General features: G+C 39.6%; 1 protein-coding gene across 1 annotated transcript; it reads left to right on the top strand.

Annotated features, from left to right (window-relative positions):
• The first annotated feature begins 1,153 nt into the window (after nt 1-1,153).
• On the top strand, nt 1,154-20,452 carry LOC135477869 (uncharacterized). Its single transcript, XM_064758075.1, has 9 exons — nt 1,154-1,366; nt 4,862-5,102; nt 8,908-8,995; nt 13,574-13,785; nt 14,095-14,222; nt 14,797-14,978; nt 15,724-15,834; nt 16,565-18,287; nt 20,049-20,452. Exons 2-9 carry the CDS (start codon nt 4,973-4,975, stop codon nt 20,295-20,297), a joined length of 2,823 nt encoding a protein of 940 aa, XP_064614145.1. The 5' UTR covers nt 1,154-1,366; nt 4,862-4,972; the 3' UTR covers nt 20,298-20,452.
• Nucleotides 20,453-22,100: the final 1,648 nt, after the last annotated feature.

Below are 22,100 nucleotides of genomic sequence, written 5' to 3' on the forward strand. Positions count from 1 at the left end.
TGCAAATGACCTAGTAACTTTTAGGGCATTTCACATGCCTCACATGTAGGGAATGTCCAATCAGACAGGATACAGGCATTCATATCACAGGGTTCACTACCTGAAATGCAAGGTAACGAAAATGGTGTCATGTTGCATGAAGGAAAATGTGAAATTTGACCTAGGCATGTATTCGTTTATTGGATACATTTTTGCAATAGTATTTTTTCCAAAAGTATATGTGTACTAAATGTTGGAATTGAAGTATCAGCAGAGGTTTCAAAATAAAACATCTGGAAAATTAATGTAGACATTAAAACTACATGGGCCTATTCCACAGATGTCTGTGAAGACAGCCAGCGGTTACATCACAGACATGTTCCACACTTAAATGCTGAAACGAGATCTTATGTTTCTCTTTGATCTGAGGGTTTTATTTATTTATCTATTTATTTGGTGTTTTACGCCCTACTCAAAAATATTTCACTTATACAACGGCGGCAGGATAATGGTAGGAGGAAACCGAGTTCAAAACCCACGACCATGCGAAAGTTGCAGAAGGGGTAAAAAGAAGTCCTACAAGATAATCAATCCGAGCTGAAGTCATGGCCTTAAAGACGTCACTGTGTTTGGAAGACGCGTGTGGTAATGTCGAGACGTCAATATCCAAGTACGGCGTGTAATAGATAGCCTCTGTAAGTATGAAGTTCGCCTGGGTAAATGGGCAGTCTTACATTAACATCGATATTGATTTTTGGTATTATTAGTATGCCTGATATACATATAACCGAATGTTGAACTTGGACCCTGGCATTTGTATGTCCCTACACACAGTTCTTTTTGTAGGCACAGATTCAATAACAGCTAGGTCTTACCCATCGGTCAGCACTTGGCACATTACCATATCAGGCAAGTAGACAACGAAAGAGAAAAAAAAAGTGAGTTTTACACTCGATATTCGGCGCAGTGCTCCCTGTGCGTGTTTGGTGTATACCTTTTGTATATTTGCTTTGTAAATTCCGTGCTCTCTATACAGTTCAAGGTGGTGAGTATTTGTACAGCAAAGCGACCGCTAAGCCATTGGTTTTGTCGAGCGAGCCAGGCTTTTGACAATTAAACAGCTATTCAATGCTGTCTTCTGTTATGACCATTTTGACAGCTGTGTAAACCTTGAACAAAAATTAACGGGAGCCAACCGTATCTATGTACGTACACGGGTCACTGAGTCCGGGGTCGACCCTCGGATCTATATACCTTTAATAGTGGGATATGTGAAAAGATATCGGTATAAACAATATATTCGCAGTTGGACTGAGCGGCTAAAATACGCACTACACCATCACTTAGTCACAGTGAGGAATTAAACCTGAGGACTCAACTTAGACAGGTAAGTGAGCAAACACCGATGGATCTAGATACAGAAACTACTCGTTGTAATGACTATCATAATGTCTACAGTAGCGGTAATGTGTACATGGGTACAGTACCTAGGACTTCCAGGAGTAAATAAAAGGCTACTTTACAAACAGTATACTGGTATACGTAAATCGTGTTCCTCAGTTTTACAAACATTAAAGGTACACAATTCGTTTTCCCCGGGCACACATGTTGAGTATCTGCATGTACTAAAGGTACATACTTTGTGTATTAAAGCTATACAATTCGAGTTCGGATGAATACATGTACTAAAGGTATACAATTCGAGTTCCTTGGGTACACGTTTCAGCTCATTTTCTGTAATAAAGCTATATAATTCGAGTTCCTCGGGCACTCGGGTTAAGTACATGTACTAAAGGTATACAATTCTAGTTCCTCGGGCACTCAGGTTGAGTACATGTACTAAAGGTATACAATTCGAGTTTCTCGGGCACACTTTTCGGCTCATTTTGTTTACTAGAAGTATACAATTCGAGTTCCTCGGGTACACAGGCTGAGTACATGCACTAAAGGTATACAGTTCGATTTCCTTAGGCACACGTTTCAGCTCATTTTCTGTACTAAAGGTATACAATTCGAGTTCCTCGGACACTCGGGATGAGTACATGGACTATAGGTATACAGTTCGAGTTCCACAGGCACACGTTTCATCTCATTTTCTGTACTAAAGGTACACAATTCGAGTTCCTCGGGCACTCGGGATGAGTACATGTACTAAAGGTATACAATTCGAGTTCCTCGGGCACTCAGGATGAGTACATGTACTATAGGTATACAATTCGAATTCCACAGGCACACGTTTCAGCTCATTTCCTGGACTAAAGATATACAATTCGAGTTGAGTATATACACGTACTAAAGGTATACAATTCGAGTTCCTGGCGCACTCATGTTAAGTATATGCACTTACTAAAGGTATACAATTCGAGTTCCTCGGGCACTCAGGTTGAGCATATACGTGTACTAAAGGTATACAATTGGATGTCCTTGGGCGTACGTTTCAACTCATTTTCTGTACAAAAGGTACATGTATATATAATTTCCTTTCTTCGAGTAATTCAAAACATGGACTTACTACCTATTTGTCTTCTAATTTAGTTCTTGTGACAAACCCATTTTTCAGAAGGAGGGCCCAAATGTTTAAAAGTGTTAAGGAATGAATTATTGGGATAAGCAATATAGTCTTGACTTTTACAACATATAAAGATTGAGTGAGTGAGTGAGTGAGTGCTTGGGGTTTAACGTCGTACTTAACAATTTTTCAGTCATATGACGACAAAGGAATCCTTGCAGTGCATGTAATATACCTCATTGTTGCAGGACGGATTTCAACCGCTCTTTTTTCACTGCTTAACTGAGACGCCTTACCGAAGGAAAGTAAGCCGCCCCGCCTGAGCCTTTCTACTGATACGGGTCAACCACTCGTTGCCCTATTCTCTTCATGCTGAACGCCAAGAGTGGAAGTTACAACTTCCTCTTTTAAAGTCTTAGGTGTTATAAAGATTGAACTAGCTTTTGTTACATGTCTGTACAACGGATCACCGCATACATACATGAGTTTATTATAACTACGTTTTAAAAACTATGTTTTAACTTTCAGTAGACTTTTGCTGAAGTCTGTTATAACCACTAACTATTATATGACTGAAGTCTGTTGTAATTAAGAGCTACTTGGAACAAATTAGGGTTCTTTAATTATTCGCACATCTACAGAACGACCATTTGTATTTGTGTATCATTTATTGTAACAGATTTTGTTATGCCTTTCGTGGGCCTATAGTTCGAACATTTTAAGTCAGCTTCAAGTTATGCAAGTGCCAGAAGAACTAAACTAGAATAGACAGTAATAAAAGCTGTCCTCTCGTCTGCGATCTGATCTTATCTGAGAGTGACAAGGGACACTATACCACCCATATTTCCTTTGAAGACTTTGACACTTTACATTACGAGATATCACTCGTATTTTTTTTATTTGGAGCTAATTTCTTCCTTATCGATCAGTCCCTTCGCCGTTATGTGTAAACGAACCGGCAGGCCTAATCTTGTTCTGAAGAGCTAGACTAACATCTGGTGTGCGAACAGATATACCACCGCCAGCTAACATCAGGGAGAAATGAACACTTCAGATAGCATTTAATTAGACCAGTTTTGCACGTTACCGATATTGCATGACGGTACTCGTGCATAAATAATATTTCCTAGACCTATAAGATCCTCACCAGCGTCATATTTGTGAAGAATTTTTGAGTACGACGTTAAATGCGCCATTCAAATACAATAAAAAAACATGCAACCAATACATTATAGAAACTATGTTATACAAACAGTATCTTATACAAAATATATACATTATACAAACTACACGTTATCATACTATACGTTATATAAACTGTACGATATATGCACTAAAAGTTATACAAGGAATATGTTCTACAAACTATGTAGGTTACAGAAATAGAACGCTATATACAAACAATACGTTGTATAAACTGTACGTTATATAAACTAGGCGTTGCATAAATATACGTTGCATAAACAATACAGAGCGCTTCGGTTGCCTAATTGTTAAAGCCACCGACGGATAGGACAAAAATTGGGCAGATCACACCAAAGACTTTATATATGGTACTTGCAGCTGCCTCGCTTGACGCTCAGTATAGAGAGCTTGGAGCAAGGAAACCTAACTGCTTGGCCTGAAGTCAATAAAATGTGACTGGGAGGGGTGTAATGTCTGGTGTCTTTGACATGGCGGCATGAACTCGCCCTGCCACAAGAGGACAGAGTACCAGTATATGTACACACATCTAATGACTCGTCATATGTCTGAAATATTGTTAAGCACAACGTTAAAGGGCAGGTATACGACGTAAAAGAACAAGCGTTTCCTGAGACGATTCAGACGTATAAATATATTTAATTATAACTCCATGATAAAACTAACCCTGTTTTAAGTATGTATATATGTTTGGAATTTTGCGTCGTACTTAACAATTTTTCAGTCACATTACGATCATGAGTCATTAGGCGTGTGTACGTATATTGTCTTCTTGTGGCAGGGCCGTGAATGTGGTGACGCCACTAAAGTATCATGCCAAAGACACCAGACATGACGCCCCACCTTCTCACATTATACTGACACCAGTAAGTCCTGTTTCCTTGCTCTAACCTTCCGGTGCTGAGTGCCAAGCGAGACAGAAAAAAATATCAGTTTTAAAGTCTGTGGTAAGACCCAACTCGTTTGGTCTCAGGTCTCCCGACTTCGAGGCGGACGCTCTAACCATTAGGCCACCGAAGCGGTTAGCCTTATTTTACAAGATGCATGTACATTGTTACTTCAGAAATGGGAGTGAAAAGTTTGGAAAATACTGCGTAAGTCAGTCCACATAAAAAACTTTCCAAGTACACAGTCCTTTCTTTAAAAGTTCCATTTGTCTTCTCTTTATAGTTCGACAAGTGTCCTGATGAAAAGAAGTGAGTGAAGAAAGATGTCGGAAAGCTGTTCACTGCCTGCTCTGTGATTTCACTATATACGGGAGTTTACGTGACGAGTCTTAAGATGTCGCAGAATGTAGACAGAGTGATTGAGGTGATCTCCAAGGATACCGGAAGTCGTCAGGATTACGAGATCGAGGCTATAGCGCCCTGGCTTCGGAAGAGAAGTCAGCTGTTGCAAGGTGTAGAAAAAGGTTGGTTAACAATTAGCGCGTTGGTGGGGTAATGTATACTTCTAACCACAAAAAAATAAATAAATACACATGTCTATATACTAGTCATCAGCTTGTTTCCAGTGTTGTTTAGTTGTTGTTTTTTTTGTTGGGGGTTTTTTGGAGGTTTTTTTGGCTTTGTGGGGGAAGGATAAGTCGAAAGCTATATTGGTGGGTGGAATTTTTAATGGCAAGACACATATATGGGAGAATAAATTAGTGGACAGATAAACTAATTGAAAAATAAGGAGCTGATGAACATATTGACGAGGAGGTTGACCTGATTCCTTTGTTTTTAATATTATTTTATGTTAAACGTAAGGAAACACATCTAGCATTTTGAGTAATTTTAACCGTTGGGCGTCTAATAAATCGCAACTAACATCACTGCGAATTCTTTTTACCTAATTCTGATTATGCCATGTTGCTAGGGAACGCGTAATTTGTTACTGTTTAAGCACTTATATGAACAGTTGGAATAAAACCCTCACTGAGGTAAACTGGCAAGAGGCCGGCTACCACACTGTGGTTGCTGGTTGCCGGTTTTACTCCCAATACTGTCCGAGTTTAATTATATTAGCTGATAAAATAATACATTGATAGTTGGAAGCTGAGAAAGGCTGCATTGTTTTCGTTTCTTTGTTGGTCTTCGATTGGATGTCAGATTTCCTATCTGAGAGTATTGCCTCTTTCCTGCTGGACTGTATCGCGAGCAAACATGGTCGGATGGAATACCACTCTGTTATTCAAATCTGATCATTATGTTTTTTCATGTGTCACGAAGTTCAACATCAGAGATAAAGATAACTACACAATGTAGAGCGGACTCCATGGTCTGCTAACTTTAAACAATCCATATGTAGTAAAGGATGTGAAAGATATATACCTAATATAATTGAGGACGTACGATATACCTGCCTTCGCTGGATTTAATGGGTACCACAGAGTGTCCAGAGGGTACAACTTATATGTACCCATATTTGTACAATACCAAAACGGTTTCCTGTTTGGCAGACTTTACAGCAAGAGGAACAGTTATAATTTTGACAATGTAAATTATCCTTACGTATGAGTCCTACATATCTCGCTTTGTAGCATTTGGTACAACCTTTGTGTTATGTGACGATTTCAATCAACGCCACAAATCACTACTGCAAAAATTAGTGTGTCAGGGTTATTCCATCAAACGACTTCACTCTGAGGTTTTATAATGAGTATACTTCTCTTGTAAGTAAATATGTACAGAGCGTGCAGAATCTCTGACACTCTGCTTCATGATCGTGTCTAATGCCGCACAACCAGGCGCGAGGGCTGTATATCCATTGTGCTGAATTAGATTGCCATGTTGGATATGCGGACAGTTGCAATCAAAGCGACACTGAGACACATATTTTATTGTCGACAACGTATATTCTGTCACGGTACACCATTTACAATACTGATTTCACTCTTTCACCTAGAACATTCCTGCGTCTTTCCAACATCATGCTACTCGTTGCATCATTTCGTCCTAACTTCGTACTTTGCATAGTTTCTTGGTTCTTTGGTGGTTTATGTTGAACGTCGTTTTGGGGATTGGCCTTGCGATCATTGACCTGAAACGTCCATTCTGGTTGATGGATTAACTACGAATGTATGTTTCGACGGATAGTTTGTAGTTTACACCGGGTACATGTCTGTATATACATTTATACAGCTGCAAGCTACATTAGATGGCTTAGCATTATCATAGACGGTTAGCTGCGGAAGGTCGTGGGTTTCCCCCGGGCTCTGCCCGGTTTCCACCCACCATAATGCTGGCCGCCGTCGTATAAGTGAAATATTCTTGAGTACGGCGTAAAACACCAATCAAATAAATAAATAAATCATAGACGGTTAGAAAGGAACAAAGACATCTTGTCTCATTTACTCTATCATTCTACTACTTCTAGCGGTGCTATAATTGTCAAGCCTTGCAATATAATCCCTCATACAGATACCCGATAAGGGCATTAGACATAATACCTAGCTGACATTTATAGGCTTAATGAAACCATTTTTAAAACAAGAAAATTTGTCCGCAAAATTTTCTAATTTACCAATCACGATCTATATCATAGATTTTGTTATACACTCACTATGTAGACGCGTAGATCATACAAGGAAACAAGTCATTGTTCCGATCTCCCCAAGCATTTATTCACTGGCCTGTGCCTTGTTATAAATAATGGAATTTTATTTCTCCAGCGGTTGATTACCTTCGGCCGCCATCGCTGTATAGTGGGTATGTCTTTGTATCGTACACTATATTATATTGCAACCAGAAACGGCTAACACTGTCAGACTGCATTCCTCATGGCATTAATATAGGCTGGCTTGATTGCCCCGAACAAAGGGCTCCTGCCCCTATATCCAATATCAAACCGTGTATCGTCCGACAGTCTAGCGAGTTGAAGCCATACGGGCAATTAAGTTGTTCACGTGATCTCATGTTTCATTTAACTTAGGTGTAATATTACGATATATCTAGTGGTATGTGTATTGTTGGATGACAAAGCCTTATACGGGATATCATTAAGGTGTCCGGGTCTCACGAGTCTAAATTACTATAGTCACATCGTAATGTGACAAAAGACGTTTGCCTGTGAAGGAGTTTAACGAAAGTTCACGTTGTGCGATTTTGTCGTAAATCGAATGTAAATATGACACACGCTGAAGCCATGTAGACATCATGCGATTGTCGAGTCGACCCTTGACCAGAGCCGTCGAATTCATCCAGTCGAATTTCATACGATTTTTGGCATTGGACAAATGGCATCGTGTGGACGCGTCATATTTCATACGATTTTTGGCATTGGACAAATGGCATCGTGTGAACGTGGCATATTTCATACGATTTTTGGCATTGGATAAATGGCATCGTGTGGACGCGTCATATTTCATACGATTTTTGGCATTCGACAAATGGCATCGTGTGAACGTGGCATATTTCATACGATTTTTGGCACTGCACAAATTGCATCGTGTGAACGCGTCATATTTCATACGATTTGTAGCGTTCAACAAATGGCATCGTGCGAACGTGGCATATTTCATACGATTTTTGGCATTGGACAAATGGCATTGTGTGAACGTGGCATATTTCATACGATTTTTGGCATTGGACAAATGGCATCGTGTGAACGCGGCTTATTTCATACGATTTTTGGCATTGAACAAATGGCATCGTGTGAACGTGGCATATTTCATACGATTTTTGGCATTGGACAAATGGCATTGTGTGAACGTGGCATATTTCATACGATTTTTGGCATTGGACAAATGGCATCGTGTGAACGTGGTATATTTCATATGATTTTTGGCATTCGACAAATGGCATCGTGTGAACGTGGCAAATGAAATACGTGTGGATTTGACCTGTTTTCATTCTGAAACCAGCATCGTGTGAACGCAGCTTTATGTTCCATTTTAAATCATACTCTTTTTCTTTCCTTCTGATGCCTTTCATGTAGTTATTTTTGCTTTCAGTCTGTTTTTTTTTTTCGTTGGCCTCCCTAATTCCTTTATCATGTTCCTTCTTCACTTTACTGTCCATTTTAAATGATTATAAACTTCATTACCACATTTTTTTGCTTTAAACCTTAATTCTTTCCTTTGTCCCCTCTTTCCAATATCAGGTACTGTTTTGTATGGAATGAAGAATAAAGAAATCAAGATGGCAGCACAGTAATTGGTTTTAATACAGTAAATTAATTAATAAAGCAGACAGGTCATCTAAATGTGATTAATCATTCCATCTATTTAACAGCCGTACTCTACGACATCTTGAGGAACTGTTACCACCAGCGTTCTCAGAAAGATGACGTCATCATCCGCCAGTGTGAAATCGGTGAAACGTAAGTAGGCCTACACTTGGATTTTATATACTATATCTGAATAGCTAGACTTAACTATCAAGTGAAACTGCAATGTCCCGTTTCATAGAATTGAAAAATACATTGATTATGTGTGTGGAGTTTTAAACCAGTTTAGCGAAACTATAAAGTAGTCATTTACAATCCAAGTTTAGTTGACAGGTAAGAATTGGATTTTAATACTGTTGGAGATGGATAGCTTAGTGGAAAGCTGAAAGAAGATTGAGGGGCTTAGGCATTGTCTATCTCTACATCTGGAGATAGGATACCAGATGTAATCCAGCTGTTAGGGAAAACCTGGGTGTGTTCTTAGAATTCTCAAAACCAAAACCAGCTTGCTTAAATTTGGCTAGATTTATTATTTCACCTTTCAAAAAAACCAGATTAAAACACACTTTTTTCAAAAAACAAAAAAACGATTAAAACACACTTTTAGACATATTGTGTATACTAGATAGGTTTAGTACATCATCTATGACTTGTAATGTGTCTGATAATATAAGGCAAACATGAACTGTTTTCCTTTTTTACCATATTCACCATATTTCACTTCTATGCATTTAGAAGCTGGTGGGTGACCAAATATACATTACAGAATACTTATATATGGACATCAGATTCTTCGATTATCGGTGACTATAATAAATGAGGCAGTTATTATCCATAAACAATACCGTGTTTTTTTTGGTTTCTTTTTTTTTTGTTTTTGTTTTTTCTATATTTCTGAGGATAAGATTACGTGTGTAGCTTTTACTGAGGTAATTAATATTGATATATCACACGACTGAGGGAGAAAAATTGGTTGAGACAACCTTGGGTTTCGAACCAGCTATAGCTCAGAGTCAGACATTCTGGCGAAGGCGAAGAAGGCGAAGAAGAAAACATTCTGGGGACTGGGTGTTTCTGGTTCGCAACCCGATGTGGTATGAACGAATTTTTAGCCATAGGTCGCATAGAATCTCTGTGTTTACCAAGAATGTGAAACTCCCAAAATCTTCTTCTTTGTATAATAGATAGCTTATAATTTATCCAAAACCAGTTAAATGGATAACAGGCCACCAGGCTTTACATTTACATCTGCTTAAAATGATACTGTGTTTTTCAAAAGGTTCTTTTTCTTTTCTTCTTTTTCCCACAGCGAGTAAGTATAGTCAAAAACTGTTGTGTCTGGTGTTACCCTTTTGCTATATGAATCTGTTCCTAGCTAAACAGCTGACGGTATTCAAATAAAATGGAAACATGCCATCGTTTTTCTTTTTGCACGTTCTGACTTACTGCACAACTCTTTTATTCTTCGTCTGGTTTTAAACTTGACCTAATTTTTGTGAACTGCAGGCAATATGGTTCTTTCCATCAAGGAAATCGCTTGTCGTTGTCACGTTTGATTGTGTTGACTGGCATAACTTCACACATTAAACCTTGTTTGCACCATGCATGCTCAGTGCACCTCTTGTTTCTTTCCTCACGCTATATATCCACGCAAATTTATTCGTAACAATTTTTTTAACACACGCATAGTAACACATGTGTATTCAACAATATCAAATGTTGCATTGGTTCCTGTTATATATATGCCGATTTTCTTGATAAAAAGTACTCACCCAAACTATATGGCTATCTTTTCTTTGAAATTAATCTCTTATTTATTTATTTTTTTGTGAATGATAATTTGCTTGCATTGAATACAGTGTTTGGATGAACCAGTTCTTTAGTAATACGTGACATGTAATTGAGTTATCCATTTGGTTGGATAGATTAAAGGAATGGAGAGTAAATAAATAAATAAATTTCGTTTGTGTCGGGTTGTTTATTTGATGGAATATTCGGTGTCAGGCAGTGTAATTATATACATATCTGTAAGCATCCTAATAATCTGAATTAATGAACTGACGACGAAAAGAAACTTTACAAAGAGTTCAAATCAATTTATTTTGTCAAAGCGAAAAACAGGATGACTGAAGTTTAATATATTGAAAAGACCAATGACTTTAGATATTGAAAGTCTTGAGTGAGAACGGACAAAGCAGCTCTCAAATCATTTTACAAGTGAACAAACAGAGCAGTGGTAGAGAAATAGCCATTCCATCTTGGTTAACACTGGGCAGAGCATACAAAAAGTTGATTATTTTTAAAATCAGTCAATATCAAATCCAATCAATATCGCATGTGGCCACCCCTTGCTTCAGTGCATGCAAAAACTCTCCGACGCATAGAAAAAGTCAGTCGTCTGATGAGATGACGTGGGATTCTTTGCCATTCATCTTGGAGAGCGAACGCCACTTCTTGTCGGTGTGCTGCAAGGTGTGGCCATTGTCTTACTCGAAGACCCATGATATCCCAAAGGTGTTCTCTGGGGTACATATCTGGGGAACGTGCAGGCCACGGCAAGACGTTGACATCGTTGGCGTCCAGAAAGTTATGCACAGCTCGAGCTGTATGGAGTCTGGCGTTGTCATGCGGGTACAGGACAACAAGTGGCTGCTGTTGATGGAATGGCAGGACAACAGGACGTAGAATTTCCTCCACTTAATGTTGAGCTGTTAGGTTCCCGTAGATGATGACCAGTGGTGTCCGTTTCTCTCCACAAATCCCAACCCACATCATCACGCTGCCGCCACCAAACGGTACCACCTCCTGGACGCATGATGCAGCCGTTCGTTCGCCTCTTCCACGGTAAACTCGCTGTTTGTCATCTGCTCGGAACATTCAGAAGCGGCTTTCATCCGTGAAAACAACACGTTGCCAACGGCGTACAGTTCGAGCCCATCGCAACCTCTGGATGGTCGATAGGCCCTAATTCCGTGAGCCATGAATCTCCTGGGCATGGTCTACCGACTGACCCGGTGACCTAATTCATCGATTGACGATGACGTCACTGTCAGGAAGCGGTTCCTCAGGTGTAAGGTGCACACGTATCCGTCTTCTCTGGGCGTAGTTACCCTAGGCCTGCCTCTTCTTGGCCTGTTAGATGTCTGCCCTGTCTGTCTGCAATCAAGTTTGACACAGTTACACGAGAGCAGTCGAAGGTCCTTGCAATGTGGGATGGGTGTCAGAGTACAAGTCCAGCACACTGTGTGTAACGTTTTTATACACTTATTACACGTGCAGTTGCGACCATCCATGGGTCACTTGATTTCTCAACTTTCTTCGTTGTCTCAAAACAAATTCGTGTGGGCGTATATGACGCTTGCTGAACATGGGAATGTGCTTCGTACAATGTTTTCCAAAATAATTTGGTATTAATTTGCTGAAAAGACTGGTTAAATTTAACTCACGGAGTCATAAAGTTTCTTTTGGCCGTCAGTTTATAAAACGTACTCTCTTAAAACGAAAAATTCAAAATCTCAGAGGTTCCCAAGAACTGATACATTTAAAATGTTGTCAAATGTGATTGCTAACATTCTTATTTAATTTACTTATTTGATTGGTATTTTACGTCGTAGTCAAGAATAATTCACCTAAACGCCAGCTGTCAGCAATTTGGTCGGAGGAAACCGGGAAGCCAGCATGAACTGGACTTGAACTCACTCCGATCGCACTGGTCAGAGGCTTCAATGCTAACTCGGTCATTTTATTACGCGACGTACTAACTGTTTGGAGGTTCCGACATTATGTCAGATTGTGAGATTTTTATATGACTTTATTGGTTAATTTGACATAAAATAGTGTTAAGTTCCAAATTTCCTCTGCATTTTGTATACAAAGTATTAAATTTCATGACAAATAATAATATTCTCCTGATATTTATACATGCTTTCCTCTTCCACCATACACTGCCAAATCCTTGGATTTAACATGATTAAAGTTGTATCTAACATTTCAGTTTTAAGTAAGAAACTCCTGTCTAAAGTGATATTTATACATGCTTTCCTCTTCCACCATACACTGCCAAATCCTTGGATTTAACATGATTAAAGTTGTATCTAACATTTCAGTTTTAAGTAAGAAACTCCTGTCTAAAGTGTCATAGCCATGATGAGTAGGACAGGAGACTTAAATTGGAAATTTTATTACGTATCATATTAATGTTTATACATGTGGAATTATTTAATATGTTTCATATAAATAATTAAAATGAATTTGTTAATTTTATCAGAAAGTATGTTGTCTGAGCGATGCTAGAATGTATTCCGTTATAATAACAATTCTGTCATATTCAAAAAAATATTCTGGTAGTCTCACAGAATCTTTATGTTGGATTAATGGAATATGCGTATTATATTTACCAGAATAACCCGAAGCAATAGCAGAACACATTCTAGCATCACTCAGACAACAGATTTTCCGTTAAATTCAACAAATTATTTTTTGAGTGTACTATGTTTCATAACAGATATTTATATCTTTCATGTTGATACATATGACTTTATTCTTATATAAGTTCCGTGCAAATATTTAAAATGTAACCATGCAAACTAAATATAATAGAAAATTTATTTATTTGATTGGTGTTTTACGCCGTACTCAAGAATATAAATATAATAGAAAAAAATCTAATATTTTTCTCTCGGAAAAGTATTGCCATTCATGCATAAAATCCCAAAATTTGGCCATTTTCAGTTTTTACATCATCCTTCGCGGCACGGTGTCTGTGTACATCGACTCCCAGATGAGCGGAGAGGACAGCATACCCACGGTCGGGGCTCCTGTTAAGGGCGTAGAGATAGACAGGCAGTCTAAGAGGCGGAAGGCTCCTGCCAAACCTCAGTCCCCGGTCAAGAACATCAGCGGAGCACACAGGGCCAAGTTTGGAAAATTCATCGTTAAATTTGGTCAGTTTTTTTTTTCATAAGTACAGAGAATAAGAATCCTTTAGCATTACAGCACAAGCATAGACAACTGGGAAAATGAATTTCACCAGGGAAAACAACCTATGATATTGAGAAGAAAAGCGCGTTTTGCCTTTTGTCATGACAGTTTCTGTTTCTTCTATGATGTGCTGAGACCTATACGATTTTACATACTGTGAATAAATTGATTCATTCCGTTACTCCATAAGCTGGAAAGACACACATATGCATCACTGAGTACAATAATCTACACCCAGTATATTAGACGTTCCCATGCCTTTGATCTTGCAGAGCCGGGAAAGAGTTTTGGTGAGATAGCTCTGCTAACCAAGGGAAGCATCAGAAACGCTTCCATTATCGTTGACGAAGAAACAGATTTTTTGGTCGTGCATAGAGATCTCTTCAACCGATGTCTCAAGGTAGACACATCTTTTTCCAACATGAAGTGTTCAACGTATACGTCTTAAAAAGCTAAGTAAATATGTTTCAGTCGTACATATATGTCATTGAAGACCTCTTCAGCTGAATTCTTCAGGTAAACAGCTATCAAGTTGTAGATCTGAGGCGCCAAGTTGCTTAAGCAATTCAATCAAAAGAACAAACCTGACGCTCCGCTCGCTGGCTCTGTTGAACCTTTTAATTATGCATGATATTTTATATCTCTGCACGTAATTTGTACAACGAAACAAATGAAAATTAAGCGGATTTTCGCATAACATGCTCTCAAACAAAAATCTGATAAATTCTATAGAAATTCTGATGGTGGATGATGCTAGAATGTATTCTGTGCGCAAATAATTCTTTTACATATAACACACATGCTTTATTAATTCAACACAAAGAATGCACTAGACTAACAGTATATTACGTTGAATATGACACCATAATTTATTATAATAACAGAATACATATCTAGCATCAATCATACAACAGACTTTCAGCAACAGGGTCATTGTTTAAGTTTGAAGGTATCCCTTTTCATTGTATTCCCAGGAACACGAAGAGCGCGAGTTCGCGGCGATCCGGGATTTCGTGGACACGCATCCATTCTTCGGCCAATGGCAGCGTCGCTTGAAGCGCTTCTTGGAGATGAGCGTGAGGAAGGAAGTTTACGAGTACAACTCTGTTATCGTCAAACAAGGGGAACCAGTCACAGCCTTGTACTTTATATATCGGTGTGTATACTGAAGAGTAAATGAAATTATGCATCTAGTGTTAAAAACCACCATTTATGTATATGGGTATCACTTTTCTGGGGATTTGCGCACATTGACATAATTAATTGACATAAATAATTAATAATCTCAAGAAAAAGCCATGTGTGTTGACAAGAAACATAATGATAAAAGACTTACAGCATGAGATTATAATCAAAGCAGCGACGACACTGTGATAGTCTGCAAATGATCAGACGTAATCGTTGAAATACGGCTTCTAACTTTTAGCCTAACTGTTCATTTAAATTTTTAAATAATAACAAATTGCACGGCTCCAAGCGTGACCATTTGCCAACTATCACGCTGTCTCTGCTCCTGTGGTTTTACTCCGTATGCCGTAGTCTTTCTATAAAGTATTCTGTATACACTAATCAAGTAAAGAAAAACACAGAAACTTACCAATAAGTTACAAATATACAGTTCTGCACTCATGGTCCATGTGACCGTATAATGACATTTATTGCAGATAACCAAACTAAAAATAAAAAATCAAATAAACTGGAGATTTGAGTGGTGTTTTGTGCCTCACTCGAGAATAATTCACTTATATGACGGCGGCCAGCATTATGGTGTAGGAACCGAGTATAGCCCGGGGTAAACCCATGACCATCCACAGGTTGCTGACAAAATTTTCACTTTAAGGGGAAAACTTGAACTCACATTGTCCTTTACGTGTAATCTGCAGTTCCCTATTTTATTTCAGGGGACAGGCCAAAGTTTTGATTGATCCGACGAAACATAAGAATCAGTACCGTCGATTGTGGCCGTTCGAAGCCGTTTCAGATTTGTATGCCCAAGAGTTTGAGTGGTTAAGGTATGTAATATGCCTGTGATAAAAAAAAATTACAGCATAAGGAATAAAACCAGAAGAGCGACAGCACTTGGACAGCTGGCAAATGGTCACCAGTAACCGGCGAAATACGGTTTCTTGCATCAGTTTACCTCAGTTAAGGTTTTATTCTCATGCTTATATGGTAAAAAGTTACCATGGGACCATGGCTTAAATCGAATTAGTTTTAAGAAATACAGTGATATCAACTGCAATTTATTTCACGTCAATGATCTAGAATGACTTCCAAATGGTTCCCTCAACTTAGCCGGTTTGCAGTCAGGTGTTGGGCACACACCTGGATTTGGTTAAAGCACATGGACATTTTCTTTGTCTACGGACAATCGAATTGAGATTTGAATGGTTTACTTGTCATAACATTAGGTATGTAAATGCTGAAATACATGTCATTAATCAATGTGTTCTGTCTACACGTATGATGTTTACGAAAACGAGCGTATTGTTACTATACCCATAATAATTTGAGTTTATATCTGTTTTTTTTTTCCCCACAAAATAATGAACAGACATATCGGTAGGCATGAGCTAAATAAACTTGGTTTCAGCAGTACTACCATCTGTTATTCTCGGGAATTAAAGGCATTCAAAACGTAAATTCAGATTTAAATTGCAACCGCTTGCTTGCAGAGTAAACCAATGTGAGACAAGCTATGCAACAGTAAAACGTTGAAATCGTTTCTTTCGTTTTAAACAGAGAAGCGCGGAAGCAGGCAATTGCTAAGAAATATAGTCAGGATCCAACTGTCCTTCAGACAAAAAACGAGAACTTACTAGTCCGTCGATCAGAGGGATACGCGGCTGCTGAGAAACTTATTCATGGGAGAACGATAACTCTGTGCACTGTGAACAATATGGAGGTCATAGGTGACGCAGAGGTCATCTCCAAACTGGACACCTACATGCAAACTGTCGTCTGCACATCCGGTACCCAAGTCTACATCCTGGACATGAAAAATTATGAAAGATTAGTGCTTAAAAAGAACCCTGCCACTCTTCAGGTGATAAAAGATATTGTGAGTGACAAACTTTTCGGTAGGATGAGCTCTCATCAAGGAAAGCAAATTCCTCTTTTAAAATACCTTCATTTTAAACTCAACGAGGAAAATTACCAGTCTTCCAAAGAGTTACCTCCCTTAAAAACCACAAAGACTCTTCCTGATTCCGAGCTGCTGCAAAAGTATTTGGTGAAGGCCTTTGTTGAAGGTAAATCTCAGATCTGTGAGCCTCATGTACCAGGCATGACATATTACAGAGAGCTAATGCAAGATAAAGCCAGAATCAGAGAGAACATCCGGACAAACCAAGGTATAAAGCGCCATCGGGAAAAACTTTACTCAGAAAAACTTAAGAACAGAAAACCTCGTAGTTCTGCAGCCCTAAAAGATGCGCTAAACCTGATGGAAGAAGACGACATGGTAGCTTGGAGAGAACAGATCGGAAAAGATTTCCTAGAAATGATTGTTCCTCCCTCTAAAAACATTTCAAAGGGGAAAGAAACTTCCCACACTGGGAAAGGCTTACAAAACTATAAAGGTGAAAAGAAGCCACAAAATCTGACCTTCCATTTTGCCTCTCAGGAGAATGCCAAAGCGGGTTCCCAGTCACCCACGAGTGTTGAAATCCCTGCGGATGAACCAAACGTGACGTCTGTTCTGAACAAGCCTTTACCTCCTGAGATGAACCAAAATGAAAATGAACCAATCTCTGCGACTAACTGTGAAGAATTGAATCAAAGAGGAGAAAACAGTGAAATTTTGGAACAAAAAGAAATGCAGGCGGAGACGAATCCCGATACTGAATTCTCTGAGAAAACGGAGGGGCAAGACGCCGATGATCCGAAAGCTAGGCAAAGTAAGAGCAAGCAAAATAAGACCGTCATGGTGACGCATCTGACAACCATCCGAGAGGAGAGTTATATACACCCAGAGCCCGATGAGTCGCTTGTGGAACATCGGTCAGAGACGGAGCAGACAGAAGCGACACTGTCTACAGAGCCAGTGCTTCACAAAGAGAAGCGCGGCGAGGAAACGACAGCGACTGATGAACAAGTAATGGTGCGTGCGGAAGATGAGCATGATGAGGTCACAACTAGAGCTGTTTCGCCACAAGAGACTAACGAGAACTTTGGGGCGCGTAGACCCGCACCTGATGTTAATGGTGAGACACCCGTGGAGGAAAATGTGTCTGCAGGGGCCCGTGCATGGAGTCTAACGCGACAATTCGTGCAGCAGAAGATCGAGAGGAAGAAGCAAGAAAGCACGTTGTTTGACGACCGCTACACGGAGTACAAGGATTACGAGACGAGTGAGAGGACGCTGACATTCCTTGAGAACCGTCTAAAAGCCTTTCACCTTAAGTACAGCACAAGCAGACGACCAATTAAACTACCGAAGCTGAGGCGGTTCAGAGTCGAACAGGTGAGATAACATTGCTCATGTTCCACTTGTAAACGGATAAAACAAAAGTAGTTATCTTCTAATGATGAACGGATAAGGTCCTACATTCTTGTGTCCCTGCGAAATGCAATGGAGGCTTTGTGCCCTTCTGAAAAATAGGTGAGAAAAAATCGTTGTGTTGCAGTAGGTAACAGGTAAGATACAAGTCCCTGTCTCCTGCTGAAGAACAAGTCAAGCCCTAAGTCCTTGTATCCCTATGAAAAGCAGGTGTGAGACAGAAGTCCGTATCCTCTGTTGAGGAAGTCCTAAGTCCTTGTAAAGCGATTAATGGAGACAAAAGTCAATGTGTCGCTCTGATAAGCAGGAAAGACAAAGCCCCTTGTGTTCCTCTACAAAACAGATGACACAGTCTGGCAATAGCCATTGTGTTCGATTGATAAATAAATGGTAATCTTTAGATCCAATTCAAATAGTCGCATTTTCAGGGTAGCTGTTAGCACAGTGAGCGGTACGCGAATAGTTGAGGCACGTGTAAACAGATGATCATCAAGGAGGATTGACTCTTCAAGATGTTGTTTTACTCGTTCTCTCTGATTCTATGCAAAAAAAAAATCACGGCATTGTTTCATGCGCACCCAGTCTGAGTCCTCGATCCCGTTACAGGAGTTTTTATCTAGGCGTCAAAATAGACATTCGTATACCAGCCGTCAACCAAAATGGACGTTCCAGGTCAATAATCAATAGGCCAATTCCTTAAACAACGTCAAACACAAATCACCAAAGAACTATATTTATTTATTTATTCGATTGGTGTTTTACGCCGTACTCAAGAATATTTCACTTATACGACGGGGGCCAACATTATGGTGGGTGGAAACCGGGCAGAGCCCGGGGGAAACCCACGACCATCCGCAGATTGCTTGCAGACCTTCCCACGTACGGCCAGAGAGGAAGCCAGCCAAAGAACTATAAGAAATTATACAAAGTATGGGATTAAGACGGGTTGCTGTAAAGGAAAACAGTTGTTGATGATGGAAAGACGCAAGGAATGTTCTAGGCGAATAAATGAAATCTGTATCTGAACTGTGTACCACATTAGCTTAAAAGTTGTTGATAATAAAAATATGCGCTTTGAATGCAGTTGCTCGTATATCCAACGAGGTGATCTAATTCAACACGAAGAATATATGGTCCATAACCGTAATGACCAAAATTAGATGCGAGCTGATCAGACTTTTGTGCCATATTTAACGTCAAAATCTGGTACTATTTTCCACAAAGTTAGTAGTCACTGAGATCATGAGCTTTGTGATCAGACGGTTAGACACTTTAGGCTCGGTATTAGGCAATATGCATATGCCAGGCATTCACACATGAACATTTGACGTTTGTGTGGAGATTGATTTTAAGGCCTGTGTGGGCAAAGATGTTAGCACGCCAGCACGGCGAAATGATCCAGGAGCCTGCCACCAATGTGCCCTCTTTTAAGTTCAAGTCCAGCTCATGCTGGGTTCCTCTCCGACCGTACGAGGAAAGATTTACCAGCAACCTGCGGATGGTCGGGCGCTGCCTTGTTTCCTCCTACCATAATGCTGTCCCGCAGTCATATAAGTGAAATATTCTTAAAATACGGCTTAAAACACCAATCAAATAAACAAATAAATTAATAAAATTCATTTGCACATGAAGTATATACTGCATATTGAATGCATTTAGTTTATTTACCATCATAAACATGAGTATATTTTCTATTTTTTTAATTTCTTCTTTTTCTATTTCAAGGACGAATTATACAAGTCCATGAGGAAAGGTGGTCGCGTGAGAATTAAGCGGCGCGCTTGCGAACTCAGCCAAACAGAATACAAGATAAAGGACCATCAGCACGTGCACTATCACATGGTTCCAAAAATTGTTGAAGTTCAGGACATGAGAAAGACTCGGATGGTGATGCAGTTTATTGTTGATAACCCTGCGAGAAGAGAAACTGGAGATATGTTTGTGATTCCAACGGGGAATAACAGTGACCGATAGGATCATGAATAATCACAGTGGTAACCATTCCATTCTACGCAAACTGCTGGTACTACCAACGATTTGTTTTGTACCAGCAAATGTACATGTCACAAATGAAAGACTTTCACGGAATTCCTTAGATGAAGTATCCACAAATAGAAAGAATGGTCTAGAGAAGGATTTTACGTGTTTATTTATTTATTTATTCATTTATTTATTTATTTATTTATTTGATTGTACAGTTTTACGCCGTACTGAAGAATATTTCACACAACAAACCGAGCAGAGCCCACTGGAAACACACGGATATGCTTAGGTATGTTTGGATTTTGCTGGATAATGTTTCCAAAAATAGTAACAGTTATGTGGAGAAGGCATCTCACGGAAATGCTTACAAGGCATTTTACGCATTCCCTTTGTGATTGTTCCAAAAATAGTTATACAATGGTGTGGAGAAGGCATTTTACGGATTGCCCTAGCGATGTTTCAAAAAATAGTAACAATGATCTGGGGAAGCTATTTCACGGATTCCTCTAGAGGTGTTCCCAAAAACAGCGACAATGGTCTAGAACCTTTTAAAGCCCACAACTTTTCCTTTCAATGTGAAAAAATGCACGTGACGTTCCATGCCTTACAGGGGTTTGGACGCTAGCCAAGTAAAGGATGTTTTACGCAATATATTTGATTGCTGTTCAATGTCATATACTCTAGATATTTTTACTTATACGATGGGGGTCATAGCTGCCAATGGAGTATAAACAGTGGGAGTGGGGAGATCTACAAATTCCCTGTCCAGGGCGGGATATTGAGCCCGCACCTGGTATCAGGAATCCCGTGCTTTGCACACAATGCTACATTTGGTTGCCAATCCAATGAATACATATTGTCACGGAAACATATTGCTAATTGAATAGTTACATTTAGGTATATCTACGCTCAAATGAGAAAAAAAATTCGCTTCTGCATACATGTATGCCCTTGAGCGACAAGTATTTCATAATTTTGTAACGGACTTGGCTATGACCCCTCAACGACTGAATATATATGAGTAAGCTCCCCTTTCACCATGCGGATTCCAGGAGAGCGGAGAGAAAGAGAAGAAAGAGATATTCATTTTAAACAGTTTACTAGAATGAAAAAGGTCATATACAATAAAACGGTATCTGAAAATATAAGCATTTGTAGATAGCTAAACGAAATCTTCAGGGCTGGCCAAGCTCTCCCCTTCCGGATGGAACACTGTTGCTTCATTAAAACGACGGATGCCCATGGGCCGTAATTCCCCGTACAACAGATGTCGGGGTACGTGCGACGTAGGCAACGAAATATATTTATTTATTTACTTGATTGGTGTTTTACGCCGTACTCAAGAATATTTAACTTGTACGACGTAGGCCAGCATTATGGCGGGAGGAAACCGGGCACAGCCCAGGGGAAACCCAGGACCATCCGCAGGTTGCTGACAGACCTTCCCACGTACGGCCGGACAGGGAGTCAGCATGAGCTGGATTTGAACTCACAGCGACCGCATTAGTGCGAGGCTCCCGGGTCATTACGCCGCGCTAGCGCGCCACGATGGGGGAGCGAGTCCTCGACAAAACACTCCTCGCAAAGCCTTGTATTGTGGAGGCCAAATCTGAATAAGTATTTGTTGGTCCGTAGATGACCAGATAAAAGTCGAAATAATAGTATTTCATCCTGACGACGATTAAGCGACAGGTCATAGCATACACTGACAGATGCGTTACGTTCATGGGTAAACCTCTCTTTCTCCGAATTATCCCATTCGTTCTGCCAAATACCTGTGATCTTTGGCCTCTT

Source organism: Liolophura sinensis, chromosome 11 (assembly GCF_032854445.1).
Source record: "Liolophura sinensis isolate JHLJ2023 chromosome 11, CUHK_Ljap_v2, whole genome shotgun sequence".
NCBI lineage: Eukaryota > Metazoa > Mollusca > Polyplacophora > Chitonida > Chitonidae > Liolophura > Liolophura sinensis.

Excerpts from the sequence above, each read along its gene's own strand:
- LOC135477869 (XM_064758075.1), top strand. The coding sequence starts at position 4,973 with ATGTCGCAGAATGTAGACAGAGTGATTGAGGTGATCTCCAAGGATACC. Across the intron at positions 14,979-15,723 it reads GCCTTGTACTTTATATATCG|GGGACAGGCCAAAGTTTTGA; the intron begins GTGTGTATACTG and ends ATTTTATTTCAG. Across the intron at positions 15,835-16,564 it reads CAAGAGTTTGAGTGGTTAAG|AGAAGCGCGGAAGCAGGCAA; the intron begins GTATGTAATATG and ends CGTTTTAAACAG.